This window comes from Eubalaena glacialis, chromosome 3 (assembly GCF_028564815.1).
Source record: "Eubalaena glacialis isolate mEubGla1 chromosome 3, mEubGla1.1.hap2.+ XY, whole genome shotgun sequence".
Classification (NCBI taxonomy): Eukaryota; Metazoa; Chordata; class Mammalia; order Artiodactyla; family Balaenidae; genus Eubalaena; species Eubalaena glacialis.
In genome coordinates, this window is record NC_083718.1 from 82,019,150 (window position 1) to 82,034,356 (window position 15,207).

General features: G+C 47.2%; 1 protein-coding gene across 1 annotated transcript in view; it reads right to left on the reverse strand.

Annotated features, from left to right (window-relative positions):
- Window positions 1–165: 165 nt before the first annotated feature.
- Window positions 166–15,207, reverse strand: part of IL6R (interleukin 6 receptor) — a 47,299-nt gene continuing 32,257 nt past the window's right edge. The window contains exons 7-10 of the mRNA XM_061183411.1: window positions 12,404–12,450; window positions 11,174–11,243; window positions 7,751–7,844; window positions 166–2,352 (exon numbers count right to left, since the gene is read on the reverse strand). Coding sequence (XP_061039394.1) covers window positions 2,106–2,352; window positions 7,751–7,844; window positions 11,174–11,243; window positions 12,404–12,450 — 458 coding nt within the window. The 3' untranslated portion in view covers window positions 166–2,105. The remainder of the gene's footprint in view (window positions 2,353–7,750; window positions 7,845–11,173; window positions 11,244–12,403; window positions 12,451–15,207) is intronic.

Sequence of the window (15,207 nt, forward strand, 5' to 3'; positions counted from 1 at the left end):
AAACTTTGTCAAGAGTTAAAGAACCGTGGGCACAGAATCACCCTATCTCATGCAGATTCTCATTTCTTATATTTCCCTTTAACAGCATTTTTGCTGTTCTCAGTCAAGGAAAATTTAGAGAAAAACAAAACAAAACAAAACCACCTGCCTCACTTTTGTCAAGTTAAGATTAGCTGCCAAAAGCAGCAACAGGGTCTGAAATTTACAGCCAAAGCCAGCAATGAAAATCACTGCGTAGTCCAACATCATAACAGTCTGAACCTGGCAAACGGTAAATAAAACATGGTCATTTCCATCCTTTCCCCACCTATCTGGTGCTGGTGGTTATTTTTCTAAAAGGGGAGACTATTAGAAAAGTTTTGTGGTCTGGTAAATTTTTAGTGGTGGTTACACGACTGATTTTAATCACAGCTTCATTCTGGGACCTCCCAGAATACTTGAGGGTGCTTGTTTGGGTAACCACTAACATCACTGAATTTTCAAAGCCCAGACAGAAAAGTGAACTGAAGTGGTTAGTGCAGTGTCACGGCTAGACATTTACTCGGTGCTTCAATACTAGCTGAACTGAATCACATTCAAGGAACTAACTAAAGAGAGGAAGGCACCAAGTTTAGGGATTTTTTTTTTTAATGAACCTCCTCTGATACCCAAGGGCTCGTGGCTTTCAGGGGTGGGGATTTTCAGCTGACCTGCTAGGTAATCGTGGGAGGCTTGCTTCCCAGCACTGTGACACGGAGCTGGACACCGTTTCCTTCTCAGCCGCCTGGGGGAGTAGTAACAAGCTGCTTTTCCGCTCAATTAGAGAAGAGGCAGACTTTTTTTTTTTCACTTTTTAAGGCAAAAACAAAATTTAGAATGAAACCAGAGTCTCTTCTCTAATAGGGCAAAATCTCCTTTTCTCCTCCTTTTTCACTTGACTCAGTTTTGTGCTAAACAAAGCTATTGTGCTTTTCCCCCATTATTTCTATACTGACACTCAGCTAATACTGCATCTTCCACCCTCTGAAGATAAAATAGTCAGCAGTTTTTTAAAAACCAAATTAAAATCCATTCTTGCCGGGTTCTTTTGTCTTTTCGCATAAATATTATCTTCCCTGGTTACTCAGGCTCAGCTGAAACCAAAATAAACAAAGCTGGAATAAGGCAGCTTTGATTTCACCACTGGCAGAAGCCCTCCCTAATGCCAGTTCTCATTTTGGAGGGCCAGGGGAGGGGGAGAATGGAGAATGGTGGTTTGCAGAGGCCGCCGTCCCCCTCAGCAATGCTACGACAGAAAGCATGGAGACCCTGTCCCCACCACTCCCCCTCGGCTTCTTTCCTGAAGTCCTGGGATCCAAAAAGGGAAATCGAGCCAGTGCAGTTGCTTCTGGATTCAGCAAGTGCCTAGGACTATCATTCACATTTAGGAAAATGCTAATGAGGAACTAATTATAATTCTATTTCAAACCATCAGGCCCTGAGATACTATCACCCCCTCTCAGCTGTTCAGTGAAGAAAAGCAGGTGAGACTTTCCCCCAGCTTCGGTGGTTTAAGAAAAGCCAATCTCAGGCCTAGTAAAACTGAATTGCGAAGGCACTTGGGTTTCAAGAAGCTAGAAGGTGAAACTGTGCGGTGGGCCAAGAGATAAGCGACTCGGGGAGTCTTTGGCTGGAAATTCAGCCCACCCGCCTGAGGGTGCAGCTCCTGGAGGTGGGTCGGGGTGCGCGGGCGGCCAGCAACTTGTCCACACCAAGCCCAGGGGGGAGTCTGAGGCCTGTGCAGCCACCCGGCTCTGCCCACCTGAGTGTCCGGTAGAGTCCTGACACCCCTCTCTTCACGGGGGCCTGAGTTCAATCTAACCCCTGGAAGCAGGGCATTTGGGGAAGAGTGGTTCAAAAACTCAACCACCTCTTCCTTCTGAACAGATGCAGCAAACCTTTTTTTCACCCAGCACAGAACTTTCTGCGAGGCTCTTCTGTAAAGGTGAAGCCAGAGGCCCCGAGTACCTGAGGTGAGCTGGCATGGCAGTGACGAGCATCTTTTGCTAAGCCAGTTTGTGCTTCAGCATCCACATAGTCCAGGGGGCCTGACACTCCAGGCTGCCAGATGCCACCCGGCCAGCCAGCTATCTGGGGAAGAAGTAGTCTCTGTTGCTGATGTCATAAGGGCTCTGAGGGCCACTGGCATCTGGTCGGCTAGTCCTCGAGGTGTTGTCAGACCCAAGGCTGCTGGGGGACACCGGCGGGGAGATGAGGGGGACGAGCACTGGGGTGGGCTTGGGCCTCTCAGGGACCAGCTGTCCCAAAGAATACGGTGGGTGCACGCTCGTCTTGCTTTCTTTCAGAGCCTGCAGCTTCCCCGTCTTCTTGAACCTTCACATAGACACACAAAGACAAACCACGCAAATGTTGAGTTCCCTCTGTGATAAACCCACGAGAAAAACACCAACAGCTGGCTGCCCTAGTGGCCTGGCACTCCTGGGTTTCAGCTCCAAGAAGTGATAACTATTTATTCATTGGCTGTTTATTGTTACCAGGAGTTACACAATCCTCTGAAGAGTCATCAAAAATACCCCAAGAGGGCTTCCCTGGTGGCGCAGTGGTTAAGAATCCGCTTGCCAATGCAGGGGACACGGGTTCAAGCCCTGGTCCGGGAAGATCCCACATGCCGTGGAGCAACTAAGCCTGTGCGCCACAACTACTGAGCCCACACGCCACAACTACTGAAGTCCATGCGCCTAGAGCCCGTGCTCTGCAACAAAGAGTAGTCCCCGCTTGCTGCAACTAGAGAAAGCCCGCGCACGGCAACGAAGACCAACGCAGCCAAAAATAAATAAATAAATTAATTAATTAATTAATTAATTTTAAAAATACCCCAAGAGAATAAGTGTGTGTTGTGGGTCCAGTTTACCAATGGGGAAACTGAGGCTTTGAGAGTGTGGCTTTGAGTACCCCTTTATAGCACCGAGAATTTAGTTTGTCCTGCTCCAGAGGCTGCCCAGAGGGGCCCCTTAGTCAAATTAACACTGGCCAGAGGTGGGGAATTGGCAGCTGCCTTTAATGGCAGGGAAAAGGCTGTACTGCTCCCTCAGCAGCCCTCCTGCTCCTCTTGCTTCCAATATTCCCGGCATCCCCAATTCTCCCTACACCTCTGAGTCCCCTCACACCATGCTGGCACGTTCTCACAGACTCGGCCGTGGGCACCACTTGGGCACAAGTGACTCATCTGACAGGAAAGTCAATGTTAAACAGGAAGGAGATAGACATCTCTCTGATCACAGCTTCGTTCACCCTGCTCCATTCTGGGCCCAAAGCCAGGGCTCAGTAACTGAGAAAAGTCACTTGACAGCCCAAAGAAAGATGAGATGGTGATAGCAATCTTCAAAGGTACAATCAGGTCTCCTCCCTGAAGGGGCCCTTCTGTCGTGTGGAGCAGCTCATCTCCCCCTCCTGCTTCCCACTTTGTCGCCTACTAACTTATTGCCCACTGACCTCAAAGTGGGAGCAAGGTGGTCTCCCTCAATTCTACCAAATGTCAGCTACTCCAGGAAGGGCTGGGAGGGAAGAGGGGAAACCAATGTCAAAAACAAGGTTTGGGGATTTTCCTTAGGTTTCTTTTTATATCGACAGGCTATTCCTGTCCTTGTTATGATAAATAATTGATAGTTGGCTCCAAACCTGCCATTGGCTCTTAGCCTGTTATCCAAATGGAATAAACAATCTGCAGAATGTGACTTAGGCTTCGCCATTCAGGCACTGCACAGGAAGGGAACACAGCAGGGGTGCTTATTGGAGCTATGGTGGGTCCCTGGGTGGAATCCTCCTCCCTCATGAGAGAACTGAGGATAGAGTCATTACACTCTGGATTTCAAAATATTCAGACCCTCTGACCCAAGAATTCCACTTCTGGGAATATACCCTCAGGAAAGAGCATAGCTATGGAAAAAGCTTTATGCACAAAGATGTTCAACACAGTGTTGTTTACAAAAGCAAAACAACAACCCAAATGCCCAATAATAGGAGGTTGGTTAAGTGACCTTGGGTATTATAGCCACCTAACAGAGGAGTGATGAAAGTGAGGTTTACAAAGAATTTGTAATAATGGGAAGAAGTGCTTATGTTATGTAACTGATACTAAATTTAAAAGGCAGGATTCAGAGCTGTAGAGACAGAATAATCATGGCTACATAAAAACAAACAAGAAACTATGCAGAGGAAAAAGACTCAGAGGAAATTCATCTAAATATAAAGTGTTCATGATCTGGGTGTCAATTGCATGGGTATCTTCACTTTGTGGAAATTCATGGCACTGTACACTTACGACATCTGCACTTTCCTATACGTTTGTTAGACTTCGATCACATTTACATTTTAAAAATTAACAGTGGCTGTCTTTGCATAATGTGTCATTTTTCTCCCTTCTTTCTATTTGGCAGTATTTAGCAAATTACCAATTTTTAGCAAATAATCATGTATCACAATTTTTTAAAAGTCTCTCTTGATGTTACCTAACCAATATGGAAAGCAGTCTCTGTCCTCAGTTTTTTTCCAAAGCAATTGGATGGGTAACTGAGAAAGATGAGCCTTCCTTCTTTTGAAAAATTTTGAGGAGTGAATGAGATTTTTTGGCAAATCACTAAGCTCAAAGGGGCCTTTGAAACCCCAGGGCCTGGGGTATATCCACACTTGGCACTGCCCCACCCTGGGCAGGGGTCTGAGCAGCGCCTGGGGGCTGGAGAGGGTGCAGGGCGGGTAGAAGGAACAAAGAGCTGAGCTGTCAGACTTCATTTGCACCTCAGCCGCCACCTTTTACCTATTTTACATACTTGGGCTTCGTAATATTTTGCTTAAAGAAAAGGTTCTGCAGCTAAAAGAAATTTTTAAAAAACACTTATAATATCCCTTAACCATAGAAGTGAGAGAGTATGATTTTAAAATATTGAAATGAGGGACCTCCCTGGCGGTCCAGTGGTTAAGACTCTGCACTTCCACTGCAGGGGGCACAGAACTGAGATCCCGCATGCCCCGCGGTGTGGCCAAGAAAAAAAATTGAAATGAGACAATACATTCAATACAAAATGATTTAAATCATAGGCATACACAGAGGAAGTCCTCACCTAATAGTGTTAGCCATTGTAGATAAATGTGCAGAAAAGCAATTCTCTGCTATGAGAATCCTATTTTCTCAGTGCCTGATAGCATAAAATAAAGAGAGAGAAGCAGTGGGGCACAGGGAGTAGGGTACGGAGAACTGGCCCCTGTAAGTTATAACATCCACTTAAGAAGATGGTACACCTTTTTCAATAGCACATTTAAATTTTAAAAAATTGTCACTGATGTTGCTGGAAAAATATTTAGGAAAATACTATGCTTTGCTTGAGACACAAAATAAATGGACTAAAAATAAAAAGATGGTGTCACAGGTGGGCGGGCTTTACTTCCTCCACCTGCCTCTCATTCTGTCCACTGTAATCTGGCCACCCCAACGGTACAGTGGCCCAACCATTTTGGCACCCCAGGCTCCCACATCATCTCTACATTTATACTCTTGTCGTGACATGGGAGACTTTGGGAGTAGCGGGGTTTTTCATTACTTGAAATAACTGGCCTCTTTCCAAATAAATTTGCCTTATATGAGAGAAAATGGAAACTCACCAGGCTAGGAAATAAATTACTGATATGTTCTCTGCACAAGGCACTGTGCCTTCGGGGACTCTGGTTGTGTAGCAACCAGCCAGTGTACAAGCACCATCAGCACATTAGCAAACTAAGTCTGTGATGAGCGCTGTGGCCAATTCCCAGCCTAACGCTTCTCTCTCAGGGGTTAACAGCACACCAAGATGCTGCTGCTTGTTAGCGGGGCCACTGGCCAACACTGGACTGATAGGACCAACTGGGCCCACCTCTTAGCTGACAGCAGGCTGGTGCAGTGGGCAGGGACTCTCAGGACACAAGTTCTAGGCCTGTCTCTGCTATTAATAAGTTGTGTGTCCTTGGGCAAGTCATCTTACCTTTCAGGGCTGTTTTCTCATTTGTAAAATTAAAGAGTTTGACTAAATGACCCGCAAGGCCCTATCCATAAAGCACAAGCTTTGGGTTTGAATCTTGGCCTTACCCTTACTAGCTGTAATCACTCCACCTCTTTCAGCTTTAATTTCCTCATCTGTCAAGTGGAAATCATGATATTTACTCTATAGGGTCTGTGGTAGGTTATGAGAAAGGCCTTTTGAAGCCTTAATGATATAGAAATAGAAAGAGAAAACAGAAGTATGTGTCTGAGGTGAGGCAAGGGATCCCTTAGAAGGCAGTAGGAAGACCTCGGAAAGCTGTCATGGCCCCTCTCTGACCCAAAGGTATAAAAGACAGTGAGTTCTTGGCTCCTCCAAGGAGTTACCTCCACTCTTGAGGAACCTTATCTTCTGCACACCCTTTGGACAGCTTGCTCACTACTTCATTGGAAAATCAAAGCAAAACAACCCGAACACAGCTTGAGTTGTCATCTTGCTCATCTTCCAACCCAGACCACCTTGGTGGGCGAGCTATTTCAGGGTCACTGTGAGAATTCAATGAGCTATAACATGTGGAAAAGCTCTCTGCCAAGGTCTTACCCCTCCTTCCCAAACACCCTCAAAGACCACCTCTCACAACCACCAGGTAGAGTCCTTGAAAGTTACACACAAGGGAAGAGACAGGAAAAACACAGTGAAGTTTCTCCTCTACTTATATTATTGTAATTAACCACCATCCAAAGTCAGAGCCCAGCCTGATTTCCTTTAGGGCTTCAGCATATGCAAAATTACCAGTTCCTGCAGTAAAATCATGAACATAGGAAGTTTTCTTTATTGCCCATTCATTGGGAGCACTGTTACGTGATCTCTCTGCAAGCTTGGGAACGAATGACAAAACCAATGACCGAATGGAGAGAGGGACTCGGATGAAATGGGCATGGGTGTTACAGTGACCAGGGCGCCAACCAAGTCCTCACCTGTGGTGTTTCCTCACCATGACCGGACGAGGGCACTAGGACAGGGCATTTAAAGGTGATCCACTAGGTCTGCTTATTTGGAGACATGGAATATTCCCAAGAATGTCTAGCTAGGCACTTCAGAGTTACCTGTGCACATACCCCTGGTGTGGTGCTTCTCTCGTGGTATTTTACTGATTTTAGTACGTGGCTCTTGGAAGAGAGGAAGGGTCATATTCGTACTGCAATCCCAGAGCCTAAGGGGTTTCTTCAGTGTCTAACACACACTTCTCCCTCTGGTGTTCACAGCCAGGTTTTCCTGCTTCTTCTCCTGTCAGGCCACTCCTTCTCAGCCCCTTTCTCATCGCCTCCTCTACACAATTTTTCAATTGTCTTCCACAGGTTACGTTGTTGGCCCCATCCTCTCCCATGGCCCCAACTACCATCTGCCTGCTGCCAATGATCTGAATTGTCTCCAAAACTTGTCCACTTGGGGTTTCCCCAGTGGTGCCAACATGTAATCATCGCTTTTCACTCAGTTGTTCTACCTTCAGTGTTTTCCAGTCTTCATGGACGACACCCACCATCTGCCCAATTGTTTAAGCCAGAAACTTGAGGGTCAGACTTGACTCCTCCCTCTCCTCCATTCTTCTCTTCTGAGCTGTCATCAAATCTTGTCAATTCTACCTCTAAAATATACCCTGAATCCATTCATGGCTCTCCAACCCATTGCCAGCATCCTAGCCCTGGCAAAGCTAGATCAGAAACGTGAGAACACCACAGGACCACCCCCCGGGCCCATCTCACCTCAGGACGATGCCGATACAGAGGAGCGTCCCGAAGGCCAGGCTTCCTCCAGCCACCAGGAATGTGGGCAGTGGTACCGAAGTAGAATCTTGCACTAGAAAAAAAAAAAAAAGGAAGAGAAAGAAGAGGAAGAGGAGGAAGAGGAAGCAGAGGAAAGAAGGGGAAAAAACCACTCAGCAGGTGCTGTCAAAACCTCAGAAGAACCTCACCCCTGTAGGAGGAAACAGCTCTGCGTTAACCAACAGGCCACTTGACGAGCTTGCCAGTTTTCTGGCCAAAGCCACCTCTACAGGAGTCACCCCCAGCACAACCTGACAGACCCCAGGATTCCACCACTTGGCAAGAGATACACCTCAAGCTCAGAGCTTCTGAGCGCCTGCGGCCAGCCACAGACTCCCACTCACTTTCAAAGTGGCTTTTCTAGTGGCATTCAGCCTGCCCCACAAGGCACAGAGGGAGTGCCAGAAACAGAGGCTTGGGGGACCTCATGGACGGCAGCGCCACCGAGGGCAATGTCACGGAGGCTCAGGTGCTTCAAATCAAGTGTTCAGGTGCAGTTTTCCCCAGTGGGGTGTCGCCTCTTGCCTGTCTCCCCACTTGGTACTCAAGCCCCAGCCATATGAACTTCATTCCATCCTCCTCATGCCATGTTCCCTCTCCTCCCAGAGCTCCTCCCACATGCCCTCTTCTCCCCCAGGACGCTCGTCCACCTTCACTGCACCTCTTTGCTGTCCAGTCCCTCCTGGACCTTTGAGTCTCACATGAGGTGATGTCATTTCCTTTGAGAAGTGACCCTGCTCCAAGCTGGCTATGTGCCCTTCCTGGTTACTCCTCCACCTCCAGTCTGAGCTCCCCTGCTGCCTGCGGGGACCACATGTGTCTTCTTCCCAACTGCTCCCAACGGCTCGCGCGGTGCCTTGAACAAAGCAGGCTCACCAATATTTCATTGAATGAATAAAAGAACAAACTAGCTTCACAAGCAGCCACGTCCTCCCACAGAAAGCTCCTTCCCATGGCTGCCAGAGAGAGACCCTGGACTAGACAGAGAGTACATCTGTCTACCGTCATTCTCTCCTGCTGGAAATGCAGATACTTGCAGTCTCATGGACTTGGGATTCAGGCCCTTCCGCCCCAAACAGTACCCAGTGCTGATGAAGATGTCACCTGCCAGTCATCACTTCGAGTGCCCAGTGGATGCAGGCTTTGCCTTGAGCCCCAACTGGTAGTGGGCACTGACCACAAGGACGGGTCTCTCCTAGTATGTCCTACGTCTCTTGGCAGAGACAGCCGTTTCATGTATGCTTGGCTGACTCATTTACTAATATTTCATCACCTTTTGTATTTGTTCCTTCATTAATTCAACAAATATTTATTGAGTGTCTATCGTGTGCCAGGCTTTGTTCTAAGCCTTGGGGATACAGAGAATTGGATGACAGAAAGGCTCTTGGCTTCCTGGATCTTACATTCTAATCAAGGGAGACAGACAAATACGTATGTAATATGATGTCAGCAGTGACAAGGGCAATGATGGAAAACAAAGCACAGGAAGAGAAGAGTGACAGCAGGGGGTTCTGTCAGATTAGGTGGTGGGGAAAGGCCTCCCTGAGGAGGGGGCATTTGAGTAGAGGCCTGGATGAAGGGGCTGGCCGAGTGGAGGTCGGGGGAAGAGAATCCAAGGCAGAGCAAGCAGCAGACGCGAAGGCCATGAGGTAGAGCATGTGTGGAGGAGTGAGGAGGGCAGCGTGAGTGAGAGGGAGAAAGGAGGAGGTGAGGGCTAAAGATTGGGGGCCTGACCCCATGGAGACTAGGGCCTTTCTTAGGTCTTTGGCTTTTACTCCAGGAGAGAAGATGGTATTGAGCAAAGGAGAGCTTGGATTTGTGTTTTAAGAATCATTCTGGCTGGTGGCTGGAAAAGAGTCTATTGGGGATTAAGACTAAAATCCAGCAGACCAGCAGGCAGCTCCTAAAGTCCTACAGGAGGAAAGACAGCAGTGGCTGGACCGGGTGTTGGCAGTGGAGGAGGTAAGAAGAGGTCAGCTCCTGGACATGCCTCAAGATACAACTGGCAGGACCTGCTGAGGGACTGGACATGGGATGAGGGATAGAAGAGGAAGCATGTCTAATTCCCTGGCCCCAGCAACCCAGAGGATGTGGTGTCAGTTCCTGAGATGAGGAAGAAGGACAAGAACAGATTTGGGTTGAAGAGGCAGGGAGGCATCAATCATTCTCTTTTAGACACATTCAGTTTGAGATTTTTAGTAGGTATCCAGGTGGACACGTCACCTAGGCAGTTGGATACACGAGTCTGGATCTTAGTGGAAAGGTCAGAGATGGGGCTATAAGTTTGGGAGTCATGAGCCCATAGATGGTCTTTAAAGACATGGGGCTGAATGAGATAGATCATCAGTGAGAGAGGATGGAGAAGACTCCAAGGTCCTTCCTCCACAGCAGCCCCTGAACTGCTGCCCCAACCTCCTGCCATTCCACCCATATCATTTAAGGCTCATTTCAAATGGCACCTCCTCCATGAACTTTCTCTGATTCCCCCAATGGACATGTTCTCTCAAGTCTCTAAATCCCACTTTGCTCTATCTATGGCTCTCTTTTGGCCAGTCTCACACTCTGCTCTCTGTTAGTTACTACTTTACTCTTTACCAGAGCCTGCCCCCTGGATGGTAGACTCCTGGAGAGCAGGGATGGGTTCAATTCCCTCTGAGTCCCCAGCTGTGCAGGCAGAGCTTAGCCCCAGGTGTTTAGTAGGTCCCCCCAGGTGCACTGCACTAGGTAGGGCTTTGCAACTGGGATGACAGAGCATGGGCGTCCAGCATCAGGTGCGGCAGGAATCTGCCCAGGTAAAGGTACAGAGGCCAAGGCCTTCCTCAGAAAGCCCAAGAGCCATCAGATGGATCTACTCAGCTACTGAGCCTCCAGAGTCTGGACCCCATGAGTCCCATACATATAGTTAAAAAACACAGGACCTGGGATCTTTCTTTTTTCTTTCTTTTTTTGGCTGGGATCTTTCTTGATGAGAATGTTACTGAGTTTTCCTGGTCTCACATGTATAGGGAATCAGAACCATTGAAATCAAGGGTTTCCGAAACAAAGATTTATTCCATTCCTCAAAGTGTATTCCATTTCAGACTCCAATAATTTTGTTGGTAGCACATTCATTTGTATTCTGGGCCAATTGTGAAGTATTTTACTGATTTATCCCACTCTTCGTATGGTCTCTTCACTATATCATAGCTAACAATATCAAACTTGGAGGTATACAGTAACAAAAAAGAATATTTCTGCCATTGATCCTTTTCATTAAGCAGACTGGTCCTCTGCCAATATTTCCAAAGAGAAAAGGACTTTCTGCAGAGACAAGTTCTTTTGCATCCCGTAGGCCATAGAAATACAAAAATATCCAGTCCTTACCTGGGAGGCTTGTTGCATTTGCAGAATCTTTGGAGAAAATATTTTCATTATCTTCATTAGTAGTAGGTGCCTAAAAGAGACATTCCTGACTGTAAGCCTGTTTCTGCAGATTCCACCATCATTCAGGACCCAGCTCAGGTGCCACCTCCTCCTTAACCCCCTGCCTGATCCACCCAAGGCGTTCCTTTCTCTATCTCATGGACCTCTCCATGTCTGACCTGTCAATCTCAACTTTTGCACTATTATTTGTATCTAACAGCTTGCCTACTCAAGGTGGGGATTTCTTCCCATCTGCCTCTCTACCAGGAGCTTAAGGGCACAGCACCTTCCACAGAGGAGAATCAATAGATACCCTGAAGCAGCAGTTGTATTATGGGTCTGGTCCCAGGGCGTGGATACCACCACTTACTAGGAAAAGCACAGGCTAGAACTTTGGATCCACCACTTACTAGCTATGTAACCTTGGGCAAGTTTCTTAACCCACGTGGGCATCACTTTTCCTGCTTTGTAGGCACAACCATCCTGACACCCAAATCTTGGTTATCATAAGGATGAAATGAGTTAGCAAACGCCAGGCTCAGAGCCTAGCACGGCGTGGCAAGTTCTCAGTGTCAGCTCCCTCCACGCTCCAGCCCCACAAGCGTGGGCTTCACCCTGGAGCTGCTTCCACTGGTGCCTGGACAGTCCTGCATCCAATATAGCCAAGGTACAGGACCCCAGGCTCCTTCCCTGTGCTGCCCAGCTCCAGGAATGGCTGAGTCTCCCAGCTTAGCATTTAGGGAATTAAGGACCAGGAGAGGAGTTGTAGTTGGATGGGAAATTGGATTACTCGAGGATTTGTTGAGTAGCTTCAGAAGTAATCCTCTTTCCAGAAAATTATGACACCAGGAGTCCACAGGGGAAGAGCTCAGAAAAACTGAATCTGAGTCACAAGCTAAGTTGTTAGCGGTGCCCAGAGGTTCAGAGATGAAACAGCAGGCACCAGACACAGAGAAGCTCAGTGAGCTAGGCCGGCACCACTCCACACTTTCCACGGCCCACATCCCCGGGACGAGAGAACTGCTCTTACCCTGCTTTACAGAGGCGTGAAAAGGACAGGCAAGTTGCCCGCGGCCATGTTTCTAGTAAGTGGCAGAGCTGGGATTTAAACCAATTTCTGCCTGATGCCAGCCCCCAACCCTTAACACTAGGTGCTGCTGCCGTGACCCTTTGACAAGAACATGAGCTCACCTGTGTGGAGGGGGGCAGCTCAGTCTCAGCTGGAGAACTCTTGGATTCTGTGGATAGAAGAGTCATTATTAATGATTCACGGATGCTGAAAGTCCTATCTGATGGAATAAAATTCATCACAATGAATTTTATGCTGGAAACAAACAAATATCCAACCCTAGAGGACTAGCTATATAAATTATGACATAGCCACATATTGTAATAGCCTTTAAAAATATTTTAGAAAACAACTAAGAATATGCTATGTTTTATGAAAAATGCAAGACAAGAAAAAGGGCATAGAGTTTGATCCAGAGCTTCTAAAGAAACACATTTATATCATTATTCATTATATGTTATATGATATATTGCAATATATATTCACACAGAGAAAAAAAAGTTGGAAGGATACACGGCACTAGATATAAACACCACTAACATTTTAATTTCCTCTATGCACCTTTTTGCAATAAAAAAATATTTAAACAACAGAGTCTAGGGACTTCCCTGGTGGTCCAGCGGTTAAGACTCCGCACTCCCAATGCAGGGGTCCCCGGTTCGATCCCTGTTCAGGGAACTAGATCCGGCATGCCGCAACTAAGACCCGGCGCAGCCAAATAAATACATACTTCTAAAAAAATAAATATAAACAACAGATTCTCACCTGCCTGGGTGGGCTTAATACACTTTGCCCGAGAAGGGAGGTGGACTGGGCACCCTCCCAGGCCCCTCTCCCTCCATGGGAACCACGTTTCTGCAGAAACCCCCAAGGCTGCAGAAGGCCAAGTATCAAAGCAAGAGTGCTGACACAAGGCCAGGCTCAGCGGCAAACGTGGGCCCGAGGGACCAGGCGCTGAACCCTGACAGGCAATGTGTGGAATGCTCTGGAGTTTAAAATATTTTCTTTTCAGTTCATCATTTTTCCATCAAGAAATTAAAAATACCACAGAACCGGTTTACACAAAGATGTCGAGCCTCCCTGAGCCAGGAGTAGAAGGTCTCGCAAGGGGTTGGAGGAGAGGGGTGACCCTACTTCTGCTCAGGACAGAATTTCCAGAGGGAGTGTGCCTTCCCAGGAGGGGAGAAAAACCACACACTAGGAGCACTGGAAGGGACACAAGAGCACGTTCACCCTCCGCATTGTACAGAGAGGAAACAGAGGCCCAGAGAGGGAAAGCAACTTGTCCAAGGTCATACATCAAGTTAGCCCCAAATCAACCTAGGATAAATGGGAGGGACACAGTCTGTTATTCCTGTGTGTTCTTCCCAGACCAGCCTAGCAGAGAACAGTTAGACTCATAGCAGGGGGTGATTGAAGGATTAAAGGAGGGTGCGGGGATACTAGAATGAAAGCTAAAACCAGGAGACAGGGGCAACGCTACATAGGAAATATAGCTGACCATGGATGGTCATTCAGTGCAGTGGTTCCCAAACCCAGACATGTTCAGCATCACTGGTGGCCTTTTAGGTCCCATCCTTGACCTATGGCCTCAGGATCTCCAGGATGGGATTCAGACATCAGGGTTTTGAAAAGGTTCCCCAAACCCAGAGAGATGTTTCAGGAAGAAAGGGAGACCAGTATACTTTCAACCCTCAGCTCTGACCCCCCAACATGGTATGTGGTCCAGAAAAGGATGTTTAACCTTTGGTGGCTCAGATTTCCAGGGATAAAGTAGGAATTTTATCTCAAGTAACCCAGGAATGTTACCAGAATGGACAAAATTTTTCTAATGCATAGTAAGATTGTCTTACATAACAAGACTTTTTAAAAACCTCCCTAGGGACTTCCCTGGTGGCACGGTGGTTAAGAATCCACCTGCCAATGCAGGGGACTTGGGTTCGATCCCTGGTCTGGGAAGATCCCACATGCCACGAAGCAACTAAGCCCGCAAGCCACAACTACGGAGCCCACGTGCTGCAACTACTGAAGCCCGCACACCTAGAGCCCATGCCCCGCAACAAGAGAAGCCACTGCAATGAGAAGCCCACGCACCACAACGAAGAGTAGCCCCCGCTCACCACAACTAGAGAAAGCCTGCACACAGCAACGAAGACCCAACACAGCCAAAAAGAATAAAAATTAAAAAAAAAAAAATTTTTAAAAAGCTCCCTAGATGATGATGGGGACCCCTGATTCAGACCATTTGTCCCCTGAGATGGAGCAAATGTTGCATCATTATAACTAATAATCATTTCCATTTTACAGATGAAAAAACTGGGGCTCAGGGTCGGAGGAAATAAGTTAGGTTAATAATACTAACTGCATACTAATAGAATATTACTAGTATTTCTAGCAGCGACCTTTGTGGAAGCTCGCCCTACTCCAGTTCCAAGTGGTTCTTAGCCTATGTGATGCTGAAGCCTCACAGCAATATACGAGGCAGGTACTATTATCTCAGGTTTTCAGAGACATGGAGGCTCAGGAAGGCTATAAAACATTAGCAACATCTGTGAGCACATTTTTTTTTCTGTTTGGACAGAAGTATTTCATATTTCTCCTAAAGTGTTTTATATTTCCCAATGCCTCCCTTCAGCTACCATGTTGGGTGAAAGAGGAGAAGGAACCATCATTCACTGGTCCCCTTGTGCCCCCGTGTGCCCCCCATGTGCCAGGACGTTACAGGGGTAAGGATAGTGGTGGTGGTAACTAGACAAAACAGCAACAATAACAATGCCTAATATTTATTGAGCACTTACTATGTGCCAGGCACCATTCTACCTACTTTACATGAATTAACTCATTTAATCCTCACAACAGTACTCTGAGATTGGTACCGTTTTCATCCCCACTTTACATATGGGGAGAATGAGGCACAGGGAGGTTA